At 38.5% G+C, this 20,803-nt stretch overlaps 2 protein-coding genes across 6 annotated transcripts; one reads left to right on the top strand and one right to left on the bottom strand.

The window, feature by feature from the left end:
* The first annotated feature begins 497 nt into the window (after nucleotides 1-497).
* Nucleotides 498-14,054, top strand: LOC133162653 (sodium- and chloride-dependent GABA transporter 2-like). Of its 4 annotated transcripts, XM_061292005.1 has the most exons (16): nucleotides 498-627; nucleotides 1,234-1,402; nucleotides 5,373-5,557; nucleotides 5,784-5,918; nucleotides 6,173-6,313; nucleotides 7,195-7,279; nucleotides 7,350-7,482; nucleotides 7,833-7,967; nucleotides 8,371-8,474; nucleotides 9,616-9,740; nucleotides 9,806-9,918; nucleotides 9,988-10,125; nucleotides 10,218-10,320; nucleotides 10,402-10,502; nucleotides 11,666-11,836; nucleotides 11,920-14,054. In XM_061292005.1, exons 2-16 carry the CDS (start codon nucleotides 1,350-1,352, stop codon nucleotides 12,013-12,015), a joined length of 1,818 nt encoding a protein of 605 aa, XP_061147989.1. In that variant the 5' UTR covers nucleotides 498-627; nucleotides 1,234-1,349; the 3' UTR covers nucleotides 12,016-14,054. The 4 variants fall into 4 exon arrangements, with proteins under 4 accessions (XP_061147989.1, XP_061147988.1, XP_061147990.1 ...); XM_061292004.1 differs by lacking the exon at nucleotides 1,234-1,402 and having other exon boundaries at nucleotides 504-627; XM_061292007.1 differs by lacking the exons at nucleotides 498-627; nucleotides 1,234-1,402 and having other exon boundaries at nucleotides 5,549-5,557; nucleotides 6,173-6,192; nucleotides 6,270-6,313.
* On the bottom strand, nucleotides 13,588-18,264 carry fkbp5 (FKBP prolyl isomerase 5). Of its 2 annotated transcripts, none has more exons than XM_061292018.1 (10): nucleotides 18,150-18,264; nucleotides 17,907-18,048; nucleotides 17,620-17,762; nucleotides 17,119-17,236; nucleotides 16,864-17,020; nucleotides 16,723-16,789; nucleotides 16,539-16,622; nucleotides 16,268-16,453; nucleotides 15,950-16,189; nucleotides 13,588-15,593 (listed from the first exon to the last, which is right to left on the bottom strand). In XM_061292018.1, exons 1-10 carry the CDS (start codon nucleotides 18,252-18,254, stop codon nucleotides 15,489-15,491), a joined length of 1,347 nt encoding a protein of 448 aa, XP_061148002.1. In that variant the 5' UTR covers nucleotides 18,255-18,264; the 3' UTR covers nucleotides 13,588-15,488. The 2 variants fall into 2 exon arrangements, with proteins under 2 accessions (XP_061148002.1, XP_061148000.1); XM_061292016.1 differs by having other exon boundaries at nucleotides 16,699-16,789.
* Nucleotides 18,265-20,803: the final 2,539 nt, after the last annotated feature.

Below are 20,803 nucleotides of genomic sequence, written 5' to 3' on the forward strand. Positions count from 1 at the left end.
AAAACAAGGCGATTCTTTACATTAAAATAATACACAGCTTGTTGTGACAATTAAAACCCTGTCAGGACAAATTTATATTGCATGCTGTGCACGGAGATGCCAAAATGAACATTTAGGTAAATACATATATGGTATAATATATGAATTTGAAAATTGAAACAAGTTTGCAATTAAATGTATTTTGATGAAATTTATTTACAGTACTGTATTAAATTTTGGCACACTTAATCCTCCACAAGAGGGAGCCCTCTCACCATCCCTCCATCTGAGTGAATGAATTACTACCGCTTGTTCTGCCAGCATCGCAGTGTAACATTTGTTCAAAACATTCCTTAAATTACAGCAAAACGCTTCAATGCATCAGGTACATCATCAGCTGCTAGGTGGTAGAGTGCGGTAGGTGCGGAAAATTTAACATCTACCTTATAAAATACATAAAAAAGGGGAACCACAGAGGCTAACGTTGGAAGTGAAGCATTCTGGGACAATGAGCGCTCCGGCTGAGGAAAGTGACGTCACGTATACGCGACGTCACTACACGGGGAAAAATAAAACAATGGAGCAAGAGGAGAGAGAGTCCTGTTTTCAATCTATTCCCAGATTGTGTCAGCTAAAGAAAATATTAAGGTACGTTTTTGCTACACTCGCTCAGTCTGAAATAAGCCATATTCTGAAATGCTCAATCGATGTAAGTCTATTGGTCCCTTAGCCTGTTCTAGTGCTGTTGTATTATTGCTATTTCAAAGCAAGATGTATGCTATGCTTCCAAAACCTCTATTAAACTTAAATTTTACATGCATACTATTTAAGGAATTACAAGTGTCTCAAAACCGCAAAATAACTTAATTGTAACAAGTGTCTTATAACTCTAATATTGCATGATGAAAAAAAAAAGTCTTACTTTCAAATACAAAAAAAAACAGGTAATGCATGACTTATTGCATTTTGGAAGTAGTTTCGCACACCACCGTTTTGCCTCTAAATAACTACTTTGTTGATATTATTATTTTTGATTGCCAATTCAAAAGACAGAATGATACATGAATTATGCCAAAATGGTGTGAAAGTCACAAGTTGACCAGATCCTGTGTGTGCAACCATGCGACCTTGTTGAATAGATCCCGCCTTCATTTGCAGGCTCTGAAACACAACCATGCAACCCCCCCCCCTCCTAATTTCCCCCCTTCTTACCCCCTCCACTTCCTCCCACCTTCACCCTCCTCTTGTCTCCAGACCAGACCAGTGCATCGTGCTTTCTCTCTTTATCACATGTGCAACGCTTGCCACATGGGCTTGCCCTTATCACAGCTACACCTACTTGCACTCAGATGAGGGCCACCTTAAGATGAATGAAGTGCCACACACAAATACAGGCTGCTGACGCTGTGACCGCCTTTATCAGGTACTGTCGATGATTTTCATTCAGGCCACATGCTTTTTCCTTCTGTGAGTGATGGGTGTGCAACGCTTTCATCTTTATGGGGATAGCGACACAAACTTTTCAAGGAGCAGCTGGGCTTTTGTGCGCTTGTGCATTTATTCTTGGCGCTTGTTGCCACATTATGTAGGCCAAAGGTTACAGGCTACGCTGCAGCGGGAGCGGTTATTTCTCTTGTTTGGAATAACATCTCAGCCAGCACATTCTTTCGGAAACAAATTGTTGCTTCACTGTTAACACGTTCGAGTAGTGTAGCCAAACAGTAAAAAAAGTTATGCTGAGGAAATTGTTGTGTTGATTAAAAATAATACACCAATAGATACTTTTTATTTTATAGAGGTCAAACTTTAATGTGATGTAGTGATGCTATTCCAAGATGATCAACAGCTGCTCAACTGTGCATAGTGTGTGTGATTTGACAGTCAGAGAAAATGAAGATCATCGGCCTCCCAGGTGAGCGATGCTTGTAAAAATGAAAATGTACACCCGAACTCTGCCAAGTTCACGAAGTTTGGTTTGTGAGTCAATTGAAAGAAACAAAAGGTGATGAAGCACATGCTTAGTGGAATGTCATTCTGAGAGTTTTAAGACTGTGTTGTGTCTTGTTTGGCTTATTTCTCATCCGCACACAAAAAAGTGTAATTTATCACCTAACTGTTCATTTGTAGGCAATTGCACGTCACTCGAATTTGCTAATCCTGCAAATGATTCTTTGAAATTGTATTTTTGCGATGCAAAACATTTGATGAAGAATTTTGAATGTTTTTCAATACGGTTGAAAATGAATTGATGAGGAAAATAAAAAGGCAGCATCAGCACCGTGCATAAACAGTTCTGTTTATTTTGCAATTTTATTTTGTTATAAAACAATTTACAAATCACAAAATGTATTAATTTTAGTGAACCAATATTAAGAGAAATAGCTGAATTAATTCAACAAACAGTAGATTTGATTATGTAATTGCTGGTGGGTAAGATCATAGAACAGAGCAATCTCAATGTCTCCATGTTTGTCCCACTCCTGCATTGTTGTTTTTGAATTGATGTTCATTATTGACTGTTGTCAACTATCACTTAACACTATACCAAAAAAATGGATTTTGCATGCAATCTCATGAATGTGAACTGAAGGATATGATGGCTGCAAAGAGAGAAAGTCATCTCTCATCTCCGTGTTCTGCAGTGTCCTTTTTAGGGCCTGCTTAGCGGGAAGTCGCCTCCTTCTCGCCAAGTGTCAAGAGCATAGGCGGCTGATTTCAAAGCTTGCTCCGAGAAAGTTGTTTTCAAGCTGCCCTTTCGGATAACAGCTGCAACGCCTGTATCATGCTGCGACGTGCACTTCGATATCGCAACATCTGCGAGACCCAGATGCGATTTTGTTTTTCGCTGGAAAAAAAATAATAAACACCCTCCACACCCCCCCCCCCAAAGTGAGCCATGATGAGTGAATGATGCTAGTTGAGTTCAATCATCAACACTGACTTTTTTTTTTCTCTTTCTTCAAATAAACTAGTACTATACTCAAAATTGCTCACTGTAAAATTTACTTCATTAAGTACAAAGTTGGCTTTAACATTTGTAGCCGGAGATAGTGTTTTACTCAGATCGAAGTACCTAAGTTCAAGTGAGGCGACTCCAGACCTAATGTTTCCAATGTGGTAAATGTTTAAAATTGTACACTAGAAACTCTACTTTGACATAGTGACATTTTAACAGTTAGGATTGAAACAAGTATCGCATTGTCTTCTGTGGGTTTTATTTTTTTTATCCAATGTAGTGTAGTCATCTTCTGTAGTAGCTGAACAGAATTCAAACAAAAAATAAAATATGTTAATGATGAATTTTCCATCAGATTCAACATCTCCATGGTCCATGCAGGATTAAATACACTTGGTTGAGCTTGAGAGCAATTTCTTGGCTGCGCTCCATCTCACATACTGATTACAGTTGTCAAACATATGTCAATACACTTGAAAGCTCAATAAATAGTTTAATCAGAGAACGCAGTTCTTCCAAAGGAACTTTGCTTGCGTGTCAAGTCGGAGTACGCAGGTGTATAACAAAATTGTTTTCCATTAAAAAAATAGGAATCATTGTATCATGTTATTTTCAAGCATAGGAAGAATATGAAAACTCCACACAGAAATGTTGAAGCCCGGATTCTAATCAGCGTTATCAGAACTGTGGCGCAGATGTACTAACCACAAAGTCACTGTTAAAAACATATATATATATATATATTATCTCCAAAAATGGCCCACTGCCTCCAACGACAAAATATTTGATGATTGCTCCTTATTTACATTAAAAAAACAGGAACGACAAACAACAGTACAGTGGAGTTGAGGGCAAAACCAACTTTACATTAATTTTTAACTAACTCTAACATACCAAGTAATTTGTTCCATTTAATATTCTAACTTACCGCACATAATGGATTGCCAAAGATACATTACAACAGTCCACCACATCAGTAAATATTAGCCAATATGTTATACAGTTACATAGTTAATTTGTTTCATTAGGTTATATTCAGTCCGAACCTTTTTTCCTATTTTTTGACACCAAATGGTGACAGTTATTCCGCATTTATCACTGGGGATTACGTTTGTGACTATTGTAACTAAACGAAAATTGCAAAGTGGAGACCATTGTTGATATATTTATTGATCTATTTTATATATTTCATCACCAGCAAACAATAAACAGTATGTCGATATGAGTTGGAGGTATTATTTTTGTCAACATGTGGTCCTCATTCACAAATGACAGAAACACTGCCACAAATGACTATTTTGCTTTTAAAATAGTTTCTAGAATAAAAGATTCTTTGGCACCGTCTTGAAGGAACTATGCTGAAGTAAAAAGAGGAGGTTTAATCCAGGCCCTCCGTGTCTAATATAAAAATGCTTTATTGTCATCTTGAAGCATATGTTACGATGTCACATATTCTTTATTAGGTCGCCGTTGACCTCATTGTTGTAGTTTACGATGTCACTGCAGTCTATGCATAAATTTGTGCATTGTAGTGGCGTTGATATTTGCAAGATAATTTGCCAAAGTAGCCAAACAAAAGCAACATTGAGGAGAATGCCCCTCAGTTGCCAAGCAGCTTTGACCCACTGGTGACCCCATTGCCGCAAGACTGCAGTCATTGTGTTCACATTATGAAAGGTTCCATTTCCATCATCCAACAGAAATGACTCTTCTCCGAAAGCAAGTATCCAAGCCACCTCGCAGAACGTTCACCATTCATCTCCCAACTAAATAATCATTGTGTTGTTGTTTTTTAAATTCATTTTGGAGCAGAACTCAACATGCAAGCTGGAAACATCATCACATGACCAACAGTGGCCCGAACAACCAGTCGAGTATTTTAACAACAACAACAACAAATATGTTCCAGAGTTACAGCTCATTGAGTATAAGTGTGTGGTTGTTGTTTCATTTTAGCCTCCCAGTGTCAATTTCTTGGAAGCTTCTGGACTCTTTTTGCTTCCATGTGTCAGCTTCAGTTTGCTACCATTCCCAGTCCCTCGAGTTTCCTCATGTTCAGCTGCCGTCACTTCTCTCCTGTACTTGAGTGTATTTATAACGCTCTACTGTCATGCGTCCAGGTCCAATTTTGTTTCTTTTTGTTTTTTGTTCTTATGTAACTAGTTTCTGATTGCACGCTTACTTGCATTACTAGTAGCTTAAGCTATTGGCGTGTTATGGCTCTCTTGAGTTTGAACGTTCTCAACCTTTAGTCCATCCCACTGATGACCACTTCCTGCTACCACATAATCAATTGAAGATATTATATTATTACCTAATTCTAAAAGTTGTCCCTGGAATATTTTGTCATGGTTTTATGTTTCTTGTTGATGTTTGGGTGCAATTTAAAAAGTTGTATGCTTCTGATAATTTGACCATGGGTCATATTTTTTTGCAGTGCCATGGAAAAGCCAAATGACCCAGAGGTCAAGTTCAAGGCGAAGAAGGAAACCGCCTCTCCTGTCATTGTGGCCAGAGGACAGTGGTCCAACAAGATTGAGTTCCTTCTTGCAGTTGCTGGACAAATCATTGGACTTGGAAATGTTTGGCGATTTCCTTACTTGTGCTACAAGAATGGAGGCGGTGAGTTGGGGAAAGAAAAGTTCTCAATGAATAAAAACAAAGCCCAGAACAGCTGCTATGCTTTGGATGGCAACTACAGTACAGTTAAATGTTGTGACCTTCCAAGCTAATTTGCAATGCACAGCACAAACATACTGAATGAGCCATCATCATTAATACAATTGTGTGTTATTTTTGCATTTGATATACAATCAAATAACTTATGCCTCTCTATTTTTCCCACCAGGAGTCTTTTTTGTCCCTTACGTCCTCTTCCTCTTCACATGTGGCATCCCTCTGTTTCTACTGGAGACAGCTCTCGGCCAGTACACCAAACAGGGCGCCATTACCTGCTGGAAGCAAATCTGTCCCCTTTTTTCAGGTAAATATTCACTCCGAGCCCCAACAATTTTGTACAACTGCATAAACTAATAACACCAATCATAAAAGCTGTGCGGGAAGAAGTCTGAACCCCCAGTTGTTCCGGATTTTCCATCATCAGTAGTAGTGACTTGGAGGGATAAAGGAGAATAGAAGTCCAACTACGTTCTAAGCGGGATACCATCATTTTAAAAGTTAATGTCAATTTGGATTATCAATATTAGCTTCTTTTTTTTTTTCTCTCCAATTTCTTAGGAATGGGTTATGGAAGTCAGGTGGTAGTTTTATACTCCAGCATCTATTACATCGTCATATTGGCGTGGGCATTCTTGTACCTCTTCTCTTCCTTCAGCTCTGAGCTTCTGTGGGCAAGCTGCAGCAACAGCTGGAACACAGGTACGTCCATCCATCCATTTTCTGAACCGCTTAGTCCCCACGGGGGTCGCGGGAGTGCCGGAGCCTATCCCAGCCGTCATCGGGCAGTAGGCGGGGGACACCCTGAACCGGTTGCCAGCCGATCGCAGGGCACACGGAGACAAACAACCATTCGCACTCGCACTCACACCTAGGGACAATTTGGAGTCTTCAATCGGCCTACCAAGCATGTTTTTGGGATGTGGGAGGAAACCGGAGTGCCCGGAAAAACCCACGCGGGCCCGGGGAAAACATGCAAACTCCACACAGGGAGGGCCTGGGAGGTGGAACCGAACCCGCACCCTCCTAACTTGGGCTCGGCGATAATTGGATGTCAATATGTATCGCAATGCACACGTAGAAAAAAAAAACTGGAAGAAAACCCTGACCTTTGCACTCCCAGTCACCTCAGTGCAACTCTTGCAATGAAATCATATTGAGCCCATTAATCAAGGTAAAATGGACCTAAAATATTTGCTTATCTGGAATGTAAGCACTCTAAGGGCTCTTCTCAGATAGTGCATGAATGCGCAGCTTTAAAAACTGCAACTGCATAGTTTACCGTGTTTGGGACTTTGGCAGACAACACTGCGCCATGGTGGGAGTTTGAGCGTTATTGTCATCATTTTTATTATAGTTTAGTCTTGGCGCAACTATGCGTGTGGTCACAGGAAAAACAAAGTGCTCTTTCACTAGATGACAGATGTTAGATAATTAAAGCCACATAAAGCTACTTTTTTTGTGACTCCTTTTGCTAAATGGTCTGCCCTGAGATATGTGGATTTTGTTTTCATATTATTATACAATGGTTCCCTTAGTGTACATTGGATTTAATGAGTGCATGCCGGCTGTGTTTGTAACAGACACGTGTGTGGAGTTCAGTCAAAGACGTGTTCTCAACTGGACTGTGGCAGAAAACGCAACATCCCCTGTGAGGGAGTTTTGGGAGTAAGTTCAAATGTTTCATGAAAAGAACAAGTCGCAAAGTGCCTAATGTTAACGCAAAGGCCATCCCCAGGAGAAGAGTACTGAACCTGACGGCAAGTCCCCACGAGATGGGTAATGTTCGATGGGAGTTGGCGCTGTGTCTACTTTTGTCTTGGGTCATCTGCTACTTTTGCGTGTGGAAAGGAGTGAAGTCCACAGGAAAGGTAGATGTCTTTAAGATGTGCTTGCTTGTTTGTTGCACATATAATCTAACTACAGGTGTCTCTCAGACTGTCTGTTTGTCTACCAGCCTGCCAGGAGAAAATATTGCATCTTCACTCAATCTTGTGATCACTTTCGTCATGTGTTTTCATCATGTGATCGTCTGGTTTTCCTTCCTTTCTGGCAAATATCGCCGCATCGACGGGGAGTGTACAAATATTTGAAATCTAGTCACTCTATTTGCCGCAGGGGGAAAAAAATCCGAATTTGTGTTTTCAGTCATTGGGCTAATCCTCATCACGAAGAAAAAAAGCATTTTAAAGAAAATATGAATTCCCACCCGGTCTAACAGGTTGTGTATTTCACGGCCACGTTTCCGTACTTGATGTTGGCCGTGCTGCTTGTCCGTGGGCTGACGCTGCCCGGGGCCATAGATGGCATCAAATTTTACCTCTACCCCGAACCATCCCGCCTGGCTGATCCGCAGGTATGAACCTTCAAACCTGTTTAACAAAATGACACAGTATATCTATAATAAGAAAGCTACAAGTGGATTTGGAAATTGTTGGCCCTGTGTCAGGGTTTGAAATTTGCATGGTGGAGTGTAGAGCAGTGAAACTGATACAAACGTGACATTCAGTACTTTTGTTCTCTTCACTTTTCTGAGCTCTTGTGTAACAACCGGTGTTTAGAGGTTTAGCTCGATGTGGAAATTGCAAAAATAAAACTAACAGGGAGTAAACCGCTGGGTTATTTATGCACAATGTTTACGCCGTTATATTTTAATCGCGATTATGTATTGCACGTAGTCAAACATTAGCGAGCAATCATGAAGCATTTACCACTGATGCCATCATTGAATGTTTGCCTTTTATGTCGTTGTCTGGCAGGTCTGGATGGACGCCGGCACGCAAATATTTTATTCTTATGCGATTTGCATCGGTTGTTTGACGGCACTTGGAAGTTATAACAAGTACAACAATAACTGTTACAAGTAAGTTGACATCAAACTCGACGTACACCTGAATGATCGTTTGAGCACCATTACTTGGGCTCCATCAAACATTCTGTCGTTTTATCCAGCCACATGTATTTTCTAATTTCCTTCTTTCTAAGTGCTACCCAGAGAAATCCACATTTTTAAGAAAAGCTCAACAGATTTTAGTGGAGGGTCGCTGGAGAGCAATCTTTTTAAAGCCTTATACATAAACATACTCCTGTTTCCGTAAGCAGTGCTCATGCCGCTGTTTTGCTTCAGGAAAATACTTAGCCTCACAAAAGGAGCAGAGCACAGTACACAGAACATGACCCACTTTGCAAAGTTGGCTGATCTCAGAAGCACCACAATGCCAAAAAGGAAACTGGAAAATGTTTAGAAAGTAAAAACAGCCCAAAGGACAACAAACAGGAGCCACAAGAAAGCGTTGAAAACCATACCAAAAATGAAAAACATTTAGGAAAATTGACACAATTGTGGTTTGTTTTTACAGCCAATCAAAAGTAGTTCAGTTTGAATGGGCCTTTTGTCTTTTAGGGGATGGGGGAGAGGGCTGAAAAGCAGCAAATCGTCGTTGAGAAAGAACACGAAGAAAAAAGCATCAACAAAACGAAGCAGCTCTGAGCAATAAAGAAGCTTTTACAAATGTTAAAGTTGAGACACGGCTTGGCATGCAAAGGAGCTGCCTGGATGACAGACTGGAAGCAGGACCAGGGGAAATCTAAACAGAACCCAAACTTAATTACTAACTTGCTGTGTCGATAGGTGCGACTGTCATGAATACCGTCCCTCACCCAAAGTCAGCAAAGACTGCTTTGAAAACTGTTACCTAATGAATATATATTTTTAAAAAAAACAGTCCAAATGTAGGATGCAAATTTTGGTCTCATGTTGATATTCCCAGAACTGTACTGCTAATCAAAATAAAGTGGACCAGCAGAGTCCACATGAGACTTGCCCACTGAGATATAAATACATAAACAGCAGGCAGCCAGACCATTTCAGGCCCTTTTTCTTTACCATCACTCCTGAAAAACAAAAATATATAAGTACCTGGGATTGAATGTGTAGAGTCTGATTTTTTTTTTAAATAGAGGTCTTTAAAGTTCACCATGTGTTTTGTTGTTGCTCTTTTTAGAGACTGCGTCTACTTGTGCCTCCTGAACAGCGGGACCAGTTTTGTGGCCGGTTTTGCAATCTTCTCAGTTCTTGGATTCATGGCTTATGAGCAAAACACAGACATATCCAAAGTAGCGGAATCAGGTACAACGTCCCACGTTATACCTGCGAGAGAATGCGAACACAAAAGTGTCATTTTCCCGCCACAGGTCCCGGCCTGGCCTTCATCGCTTACCCTCGAGCTGTGGCCATGATGCCGTTTCCCCAGATTTGGGCCATTTTCTTTTTCATCATGATCATTCTGCTCGGATTGGACAGTGAGGTTGTACATTGAGCTCAGCATAGTGTATGCTAATGTGGAACATAAGTAACATAAATGTCTCTTCTTCAGTTTGTAGGTCTGGAAGCTCTTGCAACCGGCATTTGTGACCTGAAACCTTCCTTTTTCCACGTCGGCCATAGACGCAAATTACTTTTGCTCTTCATCAGTGTTTTCTGTTTCTTTATCGGCCTCGTGATGGTCACTGAAGTAAGGCAGAATTATCTTTACTTTTTGTGTTTCCTTTGATTTAGCCCCCCCCCCCCCCCGCCCCAATTCTAAAGTTGTCTCCTTTCACACAGGGTGGATTGTACGTCTTTCAATTGTTTGACTATTACTCCTGCAGCGGGATGACTCTGCTTCTCTTTGCCATATTTCAATCCGTGTCTGTTGGGTGGGTTTATGGTGAGTACATTTCACATTGGAATGGTTTCTGTCCTGGTCAGTCAAACCTTTTCACCATCATTTCACCACGTGACAACACAGGAGCAGATCGTTTCTATGACAACATTGAGGACATGATCGGATACAGGCCTTTTCCGCTGATTAAACACTGCTTGAAATATGTCACCCCGGTAATCTGCATGGTGAGTAAACATTCAGTCCGATTGGCCAGTTCTAGAAGAGAGAATTATAGTTTACTCTGTTGAAGATTAACTTTCGTCTCATTCCGCTGACCTTGATTTTAAGATAGTGAGTGAAAATAGCCTGGCTACTTAAGCGGAAAACTGTCAACAGTCTCTAGCAAGTTCGGCAAGTTTTGACAAGCAGCCTTTGCCATGCGTGTTGAAAAGAATGTCACCAGTTGGTACTTTCGTAACGATTTGTTTCTGTTTTCTTGAAAAAGGGTCAAAACATTCAGTCAGCAACCATTGCGATCCTCCTTCACTTCCAGTGAAAGAAAAACACAAAAATAGATGTAAAAATATTCACATTAAATACAAATTGTTTACATTTTTTGATAAACGTTATTCATTGATATTAAAATATTAAATTAGATCAGATATGATCGCCTCTGGCTCATTCGTGACCCTGAGAAATAACGCTATAGTAATTGAACAGATGATGGAAAAGATTGGATCAACAACTAGTTGAGATTGGCGAAACAGCGCCTCAGCTGATTGCAGCCAAGTATTGTAATTTTGCTTTAATTGTTTCAAAATTCACAGCAGCAACAATCAATTTATAATTGGTCAAGTTTAACAATTATTATGCCCATTTCTAACTAGATTTGCTCTAATTAGCCTTACTTGGATAAGATTGGATAAATAAACTCGCAGGCAATGAACAATAAGTATTCCCTGCTCAACGGGAATTAAGTTAAAGTGTATCCAAATATGACTGTTCTCAAATGCTTTCATATTTGGAGAAATGTATGCATTTGCCATGTTATGTTGGCCAGTTCATAAATTAACAGCCCTCGTATGAATACATAAACTAGACTTTGGCGCTACCTAGAGGACCATAGCAGAGTAAATCCTGAGTACTTGCTCGTATAGATTAAAAATATATCATCCTTAATAACATATACCCCTTGTCCAGTATGCTCACTAAAAAAAACTTAACTTGATGAATTGGTATCTTTTAGCTCGTGTAAGAAAAAAAAAAAAGATACCCATCCATTCATCTATCTGTCCATCCATTAAAAGCTCCAAGAAATGTTCTTACCATAGACATGTCCAGTATTTAATTTCTAGTCGATGTTCTAGACTGGAAATTGAATTTATTTTGTGTGTGTGGCTGTTTTCAGGGAACATTTCTCTTCTCCTTGGTGAAATACAAACCTCTGAAGTTCAACAACACCATTGAGTATCCGTGGTGGGGTTATGCTTTGGGTTGGTGGTTCACTCTGTCTTCCACACTCAACGTTCCTTTATGGATGGTGTACAACTTGATGACCACTCCCGGGACACTTCGTCAGGTACATTTCACTGAATCATTTGATCCCTTTATGGGACTCTGTGCGCATGAAATATTTTAATATCAAAAATTCTTTCCTGCTAGCGCTTCGCCATCCTTTGCACGCCGTCTGATCGTTCGGCGCCCAAGAAAGTACTTGAAATGCAGCACGTAATGCACAAATCAGATGTCATATTGTGAAAACACGGAGCACTTCCATTGAACACTCTGAGGCACAACTTTAACACCAAACCTGACATTTTTCACATTCACATTCAAAACAAGCTGTACCAGGTTAGAAATAACCTCAGTGCCTCATTGTTTGCCCATTCCTATCCTCCATTATTTGATGGTTTACATAAAGGGAATTTAAAAAATAGGGAAGGTTGTATAAAGTTTTGCCAATAGCAACTGCAATAATGAAAATGATATGTTCAGCTTTGAAATGTTTGGTTTTTGATGGGATAAAATCGTCTCTAGTTACCGAGAACAAGAACATAGATAATAACAAACAAAACCATTTTTATGATTTTTTTTATTACAAAAATACGGTCAAATTTATGACGCTGATTTTTTATCAGTACTATACAACCTCGAACGTGGAATAAAACAAAAGCGTTGAGTCGTGACAAAAAGACCACGTGTGCACCTCCAGTAGGTGAGCCAACTGCAGTCTTTTTAAATTCTATGAAAGTGCCTTTAAATGATCACCCCAAAAATATGTACTCTCATGGGATATGAATATGCTCTAATTTTTTTCAAATATTCATCACTTTTAATTTCTACAATCAAACATTATTCCTAAAGTTATTTTACAAATTGTCGTAAAAATTGTTGTGTTTGTTTTTAACAGAATAATGTGATCATTTGTAGCATTTGCTCAATTACTTTAAGCTACCGATAAATGCTAAAGTTGCCTTCATATGCTCACACACACTGGATCATGTGAATAGATTTTAAAAACACTGTTATGAAAGTAGCACACTAGTGGTTCTCACATCCGCCTCACAGTTTCAAATTTTGCGGTTTGAACTCTGGCTTCCTCATGCTTACTGAAAGCAGAAGACAGAAAAAGAACAAATATGCTTGAATGTAGATTTAGGTATTTTTCATTTATTTTGCCAATATTTGCATAGTTTGTATTGACTTGCGCAAATGTGACTGAAAGTAATCAAATTATATGACTTTGATATTGCGAATCTTGGATTACATTGCTGGCTACGTTTTTAACAGGTAACTAGTAAAACATTTTTAAAATAACCATTTTGTTAACAGTATTCCTAATCTTTTTTTGTCTTCTTTTAAGATAAAAAAATTCTGACTGATTTGCTTGGAATTTTGTAAATTTTGTCATTTTTGTCATTGAATTGACATGTACGATCTTTAGATAAAACTTAGGTGCTGTGATATATATATATATAATGTATATATTATTGTGCCACATATTGTATATATTGATGCATTATATTTGTGATCATACATCACAATGTATGATGGCAAATAATTTCTTAAATTATGTTCATTTGATTAATTTGAAATAAATCAATAAAGTGATTACTGGTCCCTTCAACTCTTCTATCGTTTGTTCTATCATTTAATTTGATAGTGATTTTCTTTATAGTTGCGCAATAATGAAGGTGGTTATTTCAAATATAAACAATAGTTTTATAATAGTGACAGTTAAGAGAATGGAACAAAATTAGTTTGAGGAAAATTAGAAAAAGATTTCCATCTACCGTTCCAAATTAAACCGACCATTAAAGGAAGACCCAATTTCGTGAATGCAAATGTTTATTTATGCTTTCTGAAGTGCAGAAACTGTATACAAATACAAAAAATACATATAACACTGTAACAATGGTACCTTACATCATTTCTGCCTGTAAGTGTTTGTTTTGCTTCAATGCCAAGTTCAAACATGAAACACAAGTGTGATTGCATGTAAACGTGAAGGAAAAACCCGTAGCTTCCGTTCAAAACCAATTATGAAAGTGCTTCTTTTGTTTGGTTTTATCTATTTATGCCAATTATGCACTTTGTTTTGTGTGGGGTGTTATAACGATAGAAAAGTACTTCATGCCCACATTCACTGTCGAAAATGATTATAGTCATTTCAAAATGAATTAATATTACCACTCGCACAATGATATGCAACATATTTAAGACTGTTAAGGTTTTTAGTTTTTAACATATCAATGTTTCTAAAACATCTCAAAATTATTGTCTGGTACTTTCCCAGACATTTAGTCAAAAGATTGTCTGACCAAAGTGCATTGCTATTAACATTCACACGATAAAAAAAAAAGACATCCATAAAGGAGCACTTGTTCCATCAAATGATCCCATTTCGATTTGATCTTGACTTTCCCTCATTTACTTGCATTTCTCATGCTTATCTTGAAATGTGTCCTTTGAAAGACCACACCTAATTTTGCCTTTCTTTGCTTATGTCAAAGTTAGCATGCAGAAAGTACAAATGGACATTAAGGGCATTTCTGACATTTTGCCACAAGAAGGAAAGAAATAGGCCACCTTAAATGATGCCATGTTTAGGAATTCTATTTTTCTGGACACTTAATACATTTGTGTTGAAACCCAAGTTTAAAATCAGTGTTCATTTGTTAAAGCTGCCACCAGTTTCAACTGTACTCATTGCTTCAAAATCATATTAGGATCTCGTATCGGTCCCGAAGGTGCAACGTCATTCATCAGACAGAACTGGTTCCCATTCAACAGCTATTGAATGCGTTAAATTGAGAAGATTAATACTATGCTTGGATTAATATAAATTGAATCTTATCCCGGCTAGATTTGTGAATTTGGAAAGTGGAAGGAATTTGGAGGGGGCGGGGAGGGTTAAAAGAATATGCTGTGTACTTCCGGGACCTTAAATGGTCAATATGGGTAGGAAATATTTTATTCAACTTTGATATTTTTTTTAAATTACTTTGCTAGTATATTATTCGCAAGTCTTTTTTCAGTAGTTTGCATAATGTTTAAGTAGATATCAAATGTTTGTGATAAAAATAATTCCTAAATATAACCAAAATGACTCAGCTAAATTTCTGATGAAAACTTGTTTAATGTAAAGGTTTTGCCATTTTTTTGGCTTGAGTAAATTGCCGTGATCCATAGCTTGAAAAATGGGGTGCGATACGATTCAAGGACGGTCCGATATTGAAGTGGAACGATTAGATTTGTTTTAATTTGATGCACTTGCATCTTTGAATCCGAAACCAATTTTTACACCCCTTAAATATGTTTGCTGGAGATTGCAAATAAAAGGCTATATCTTTTTGGCATCTTTCATTTGTGCTTTTTTCCTATTAGTATTAACTCATTTAGAAATAAGGCAATGCATTTTTGAATGCTTCTACGAGACAAAGGTAATTTTTCAGAAAAGAAGACAATTGTTGTGTTCAGTTTAAAGCCATTTTTGCAAACATCACTTATGGATTTGATCCAAAGAACGAATTGCACGTTATCTCAGGAGCCATGTAAGATGAAGGTAAATGGAATTTCCAAAAAAATAGTCCAAACGCCACTCACAAGTATTTTCAAACAGGTATATTCTACTCTGCTTTGGAATGGGAATATCGGAGTATGGATTGGAGGCTCCGATGCACCTCTGCTCCTTGCCTGAAGAAGTCTTTGATTTTATTTCCTCCCAGACGTCATGACGGGCGGTCCTGGCTCCGTCGCAGTTTAAGGCCCAGTTCGCCGTTCATGGTGCTCCTCACGCTATTATCGCACTTCCTCTTTGTCTTCCCATCCTGTTGCTATCAGATTGGAAAACAGACTGATTATTATTTGGTAACATGTTCTTTAAACATGTAGAAACAGTTTAAAACTGTAATGTCGAAAAGAATGCACATTGTTTCAAGCGTGACCATCAAAAGTTCATCAGGTGAACACTAGAGGCCAGTATGTATAATCAAGAGAACAATCACCAACTAACCACGGCCAAAGGCAACTCCCAATTTTTGTGGGTTGCCAACATTGCTTCTATAATAACTGTCAATCAAAACAGAACAAAGGCAAATTATTTTTATTCTACATCTCTTTTATTGGATCTCATTAAATTGACTCTGTAAAAATAACAATAGCGTATTGACCAAAGAATATATTTACAGACCTTAGTGTCACGTTCTGCAAACTTCTGGAACATATTGGCGTAAATCCTTTTGTCCACCTCGTTATATTCCTTAATCTTGCTTTGGCAGTTTGAAATCTGACTGCGAGCTGCTCGATTGGCAGGATTGACTTGCAGCACGTGTTGAAAATCCGCCAAGGCCAGGCTGAACTCGTTTCGGAGAAGACGAGCCTCGCCCCGGCGATACAAGGCTTTCTCGTTGCTTTTGTCAAGTTTGATCACCTTGGAGACAACAACGCACAGGGGTAAGTATATAAAAGCACATTGCGAGCATCGATTGAAATGTTGAATTCTGCGGACCTTGTTGCAGTACTCTACTACCAGAGAGAAATCTTGAAGGCGCAGTGAGCACAAGGCTAAATTGAGGTGGGCTGACAAGCAAAGGTCACGAATTTGCCTCTTCTCCTCCAAATTGTTATCAGACATCACCTCAAGGCAGGAAACAATACGCTCGTATTGGATGACAGCATGGTAGTAGTGTCCTGCCTAAACAATAAAATTATATTTTCAAGTAGATGACAAAAAAAAAAAAAAACGTTTCCATTCAAATAGAAAAACGAGGCTGTTCTACCTTATAATACTGATTCCCTTTTTGCTTGATTTCTAAAGCCAGGCTTAGCTTTTCCTGCTCGTCCATTTCCCAGGGCTCTCTTGCCTTGATGGAGCAAATACCACACAGTCATTAAAACTTTCCGATTTGGCAGGTAACAGATGGCTTGCCTCAAGCTTACCCTTTCAAAACTTTTGAGGGTTACCTCATATACAATGTCCTTGTCTGGCCCAATTTGAAATTCTGGCTTTCCTTTGCGTCCATAAGCATACCTGCAAGGGAGTTTGCGTTAAATGTTGACCCACAAAGAAAAAAGACAAGAATATAAATAGTCGGGATGTCTTACTTTGGTGTTAAGTAGAGTATGCAACATTCTGCTTTGTCCATCTTATCCATGGCACGGTCTACTCCCAGAGGAACACCTTTATCCACTGACTCACTGACAACAAAGCTGACGTCCCTGATGTCAAACAGTCGACCGTCACAGCTCCCCTCCAGATGCACTGAGAGTTGGAACGAGACACGGTTCCATGTCGTGTTTTGTAATATAATTACAGTAAAAAAAGATGCAAAAGGAGTAATTATTCATCAAGAGATTTACCATCTACGACTCCGCCGTCATTGGGCTTCAAGCCTCTGTCCCCTTTGACCTTTATTCTTCGGACGAGGCCGCCATCATTTGTGAGTGTCTCTCCTAAGTCGAATTTGAGCAGTTCTATCTGTTTGAATAAAAACTCAACTATTAATTTCGATGAAATCAAATACTGGCGTGAGAGGTTCGATTTGAGCGAAAACCAAAAAAAAAAAAAAATATATGGCAGAAGTGCGCAAGGGATGGTTTAGTGTGGGATGTGACCATGTACGAGTTGGCAACAAAAAAAAAATCATTTAGTCAGACATTTACTGCATTTGTATTTATATTTCTTCAAAATGTAATCAAGGAGGGGTTGTAAAAAAAAAAACACTTTTTGTCATTTGAATTGATCTGCTTCTCATGAAGCCAATCATTTGTTGACGGTTTATTCTGCTCTGTACAGAGATGATCGCTCGCTCAGTGGAATGCCAGCTCTATTCAAGGCCCGAATGTCAATGGCATACCTACCTCAAAAAGCACTGACGAGTTGGGAGGAATTTTGTCTAGATTTCCAGTGGCGCCGTAAGCGTACTCTGGTTGACACAGCAACGTGCACACCTCTCCTGTTTGCATCGATAACACGCCGAGATCCCATGATCTGAGAACTTGTCCTGTTTGTAGGCAAGGAATAAAAGTCAACATTTTTAGAAAGATAGAAGATAAATAGGTACATAACAAATCATTATCCTCAGTCACTATGGCAACGACAGTCAGCATTTGTCTCAAGTGATTTATTTGCACGAAGAAAGACTTACCCTTGCCAGCATTGAAGGAAAACGGCGCCTTACGATCTCGGCTACAGTCAAACTTCTTTCCAGTGAGGAAACTTCCAGTGTAATGGATTGTCACTTTGTCCCCCATCATTGGGCATTCTCCATGCCCTTGACGCCTGACAACCTGAAAGCAGCAAGACAAAGATATTAGAAAAAAAAAAAAGTGATATAGAAAAGAGCCAGAAGACAATCTCACACTAAGAAAGAAAAAGATGACAAACCTACCTTAATTAGTCCTTGGTCTTTTGTAGGGGTTATATCCGTGCCCTTTTCTGCAAACATAACAGCCATCGAGGGCCAATTCGTGGAACTTTCTTTATCAGTTCTCATGTCTGCTTGAGTGACACTGAAGAACAGGACAAATCATAATCTTGTGTTAACGTTTCATTAAATGAATTTTATCCTTATCGAGATGTTTTAAAATCATACCAGCTCTCCGTAATCTAAATACAAATGTAGCGCTTTTTTTTCCCCTCTACCCTTGTCTGTGGTGTCCCGCAAGGTTCCCTTTTAGGCCCAATTTTACCTTTTTTATAGCCTATATTTTTTTTTTTTTTTTTTTTTTTTTTTTTTTACTCCATTTGCGCTCTATTAGTATTTCCTGGTGTAACTGAGTTTACGCAACATGGAAAAAAACGGTAACTATGCTGCTCATCCACTCTAACCTTTGCATGTGGTGTACCACAAGTTTTGCTTTTGGACCCAATTAAACGTCACCCAAATAGTCATTAGTTAGCTTTTATAGCTAATAATTAGAAGCTTAGCTGCTGTCAAAGAATGCCTTTCGTCAGTTGCTGGATCATGAATGACATAAATATTCTCTAACGCCATAATGTAAAATCTGAAATCATTAACATTATGCACATCATTCAACGCAGCCTTGGTTTCTTTTTAGACAATATCTTTCTCTTTGGTTTTTACATTCACACATATCATTTCAAGTCTTCCAAGGTGCTTGAAAAAAATGTGCATTTGTTCAAGTCTATAGTTTAAGGTTCGGTGAAGGAGAGATAATCAAAAAAATTATGTTCCCATTCTTCTTCAGACCCATAAAAGTGTCTTAGATGGAAATAAGTGAAGGAAATAAATGACTCGGGTAGGCAAAGCCCATAAAGTTGTAGAGTTGTGATTTTGTCACAAATTTGTCTGCAAGACATGCAATTAAAGTTAGACAAAAATGGCAAAAAGTGTTTTTTGACTTTTCTTTGGCTTTTTTCCTTGCGTACAAGCAATGGCAGGTGGCAAGTGCCATGTAATGAGCTCCGTACAGAAAATCAAAAAGTCAACTCTGGCAACTTAATTGTACGAACGAAATGTACACTGCTCGCTCACTCGGCAGATTTGTCATCAAACAGGGAAGTAGATATTTACATTGCGTACGCAATTAACTTACTACACTTGTTGAGGATGTCGAAAAACAATGGCGTGTTCAGCAAGCGTCCTTACACGCTCTGAGTTTTAAATTACCCGTTAAGATGGTGACACTTTTCAGGCGCTATTCAGTTTCAGATTTCTTTCCAGTTGGAAAGTTAGCGCTCATCCTTTTAAGGTCGCACTGGACTGGCTTTAAAAAGCAAGGGAACCAAATGGCTCCTTCAGGGGTTATAAGGGGTGCAATGGAGTCAAATAAGTTTGCAAATTTTGATTGTCAGGAGAGCCTGTGGGAACATTGTCCTCGGTAAAATGAGATCAACCAAGTGCAGGAACAAAATAAAAATAGTTTTGAGATGAAACAAGATGGGCACGGCATATATGTACTGGCTTTCTGGAGAATGCTCACCACGTGACCAACTGAATTGAATTTGATCTCCAATTCATGTCTCTACTTGGACTCCTTTATTCTTAAGTCTCTCTATCTTAATTTCAGATTCTTTCAATTAATGAATCATGTCGTAATTGTCTGTGGTTTGTTGTATAAAAATAAAAAATAAAAGCTCAAACTTCCTTCTACGTGCCTACTTCTGGTTACGGAAAGAACGTTTCTTAAGGTGAGGTAAGTCCCCATGAGTTAGTGCAGTGTCCTCAAACGATATGTACCCGTACGTGTGAGTACGTGTGTGAACACAATGTTCCTTCAATGGGTTCGTCAACGGTGTTCAGCAATCTCCAATGCCCCTCTTTTGAAACCCGTTTCGTTTGAGCCAGGCTATTATTGCATTTTCTTCAATGTATTGATAATGTTAGAATGAACTAACAGTTACATAGTAATGTTACCTTGCATGTATTCAATTGCGATCATCCAAAATTGATTACATAAAGTCGCGTAAGGACTCAATATTAACTCGGAAAGCCTACGCAGCAGTGCGAGTACATCTGAGTCACGTATGTAAAATTCTGGGGGAGATAGATCAACTGATGCACCTTATCTTGTGTGTAAATTATAAAAGATCAATTATAAGCAATTGTCTTAAACCCCGGTGCAAAGCATAAAGCTTTATTATACCTATAGATGACATCCCTAGAGTAGTTTTTATTCTATTTCCTTGACCAGTCTTGAAGAAAAAAAAAAGGTCAAAATGTGAACATTTATGATAGAGCCAAACATATAGTATGATGCTTTCAGAGGATTTTCATGTTAATAGTGCAAAGTCTACACGGAAAAGAGCATAGATAAAAGCTGTCAAGATTATCTTCCAGGCATTTAGTACATGATTGGCATGTTATCAAAATCTCTGTGCTTTTATAATAAAACTTTCCTCCAACACGTTTATGTGAAGATTTTCATTTCATCATGTCATTTCATAGTTTCAGTTCCTCTGGCTTAACATTAGATAATGTGCTGGTTCATATTATTATTAACAATACTAATAATAATGTATTATCATTTCTTTATTTTATTGATATTAATAATAATGATGTTAATATTGTCTTAAGATTGA

Source organism: Syngnathus typhle, linkage group LG11 (assembly GCF_033458585.1).
Source record: "Syngnathus typhle isolate RoL2023-S1 ecotype Sweden linkage group LG11, RoL_Styp_1.0, whole genome shotgun sequence".
NCBI classification, from domain to species: domain Eukaryota; kingdom Metazoa; phylum Chordata; class Actinopteri; order Syngnathiformes; family Syngnathidae; genus Syngnathus; species Syngnathus typhle.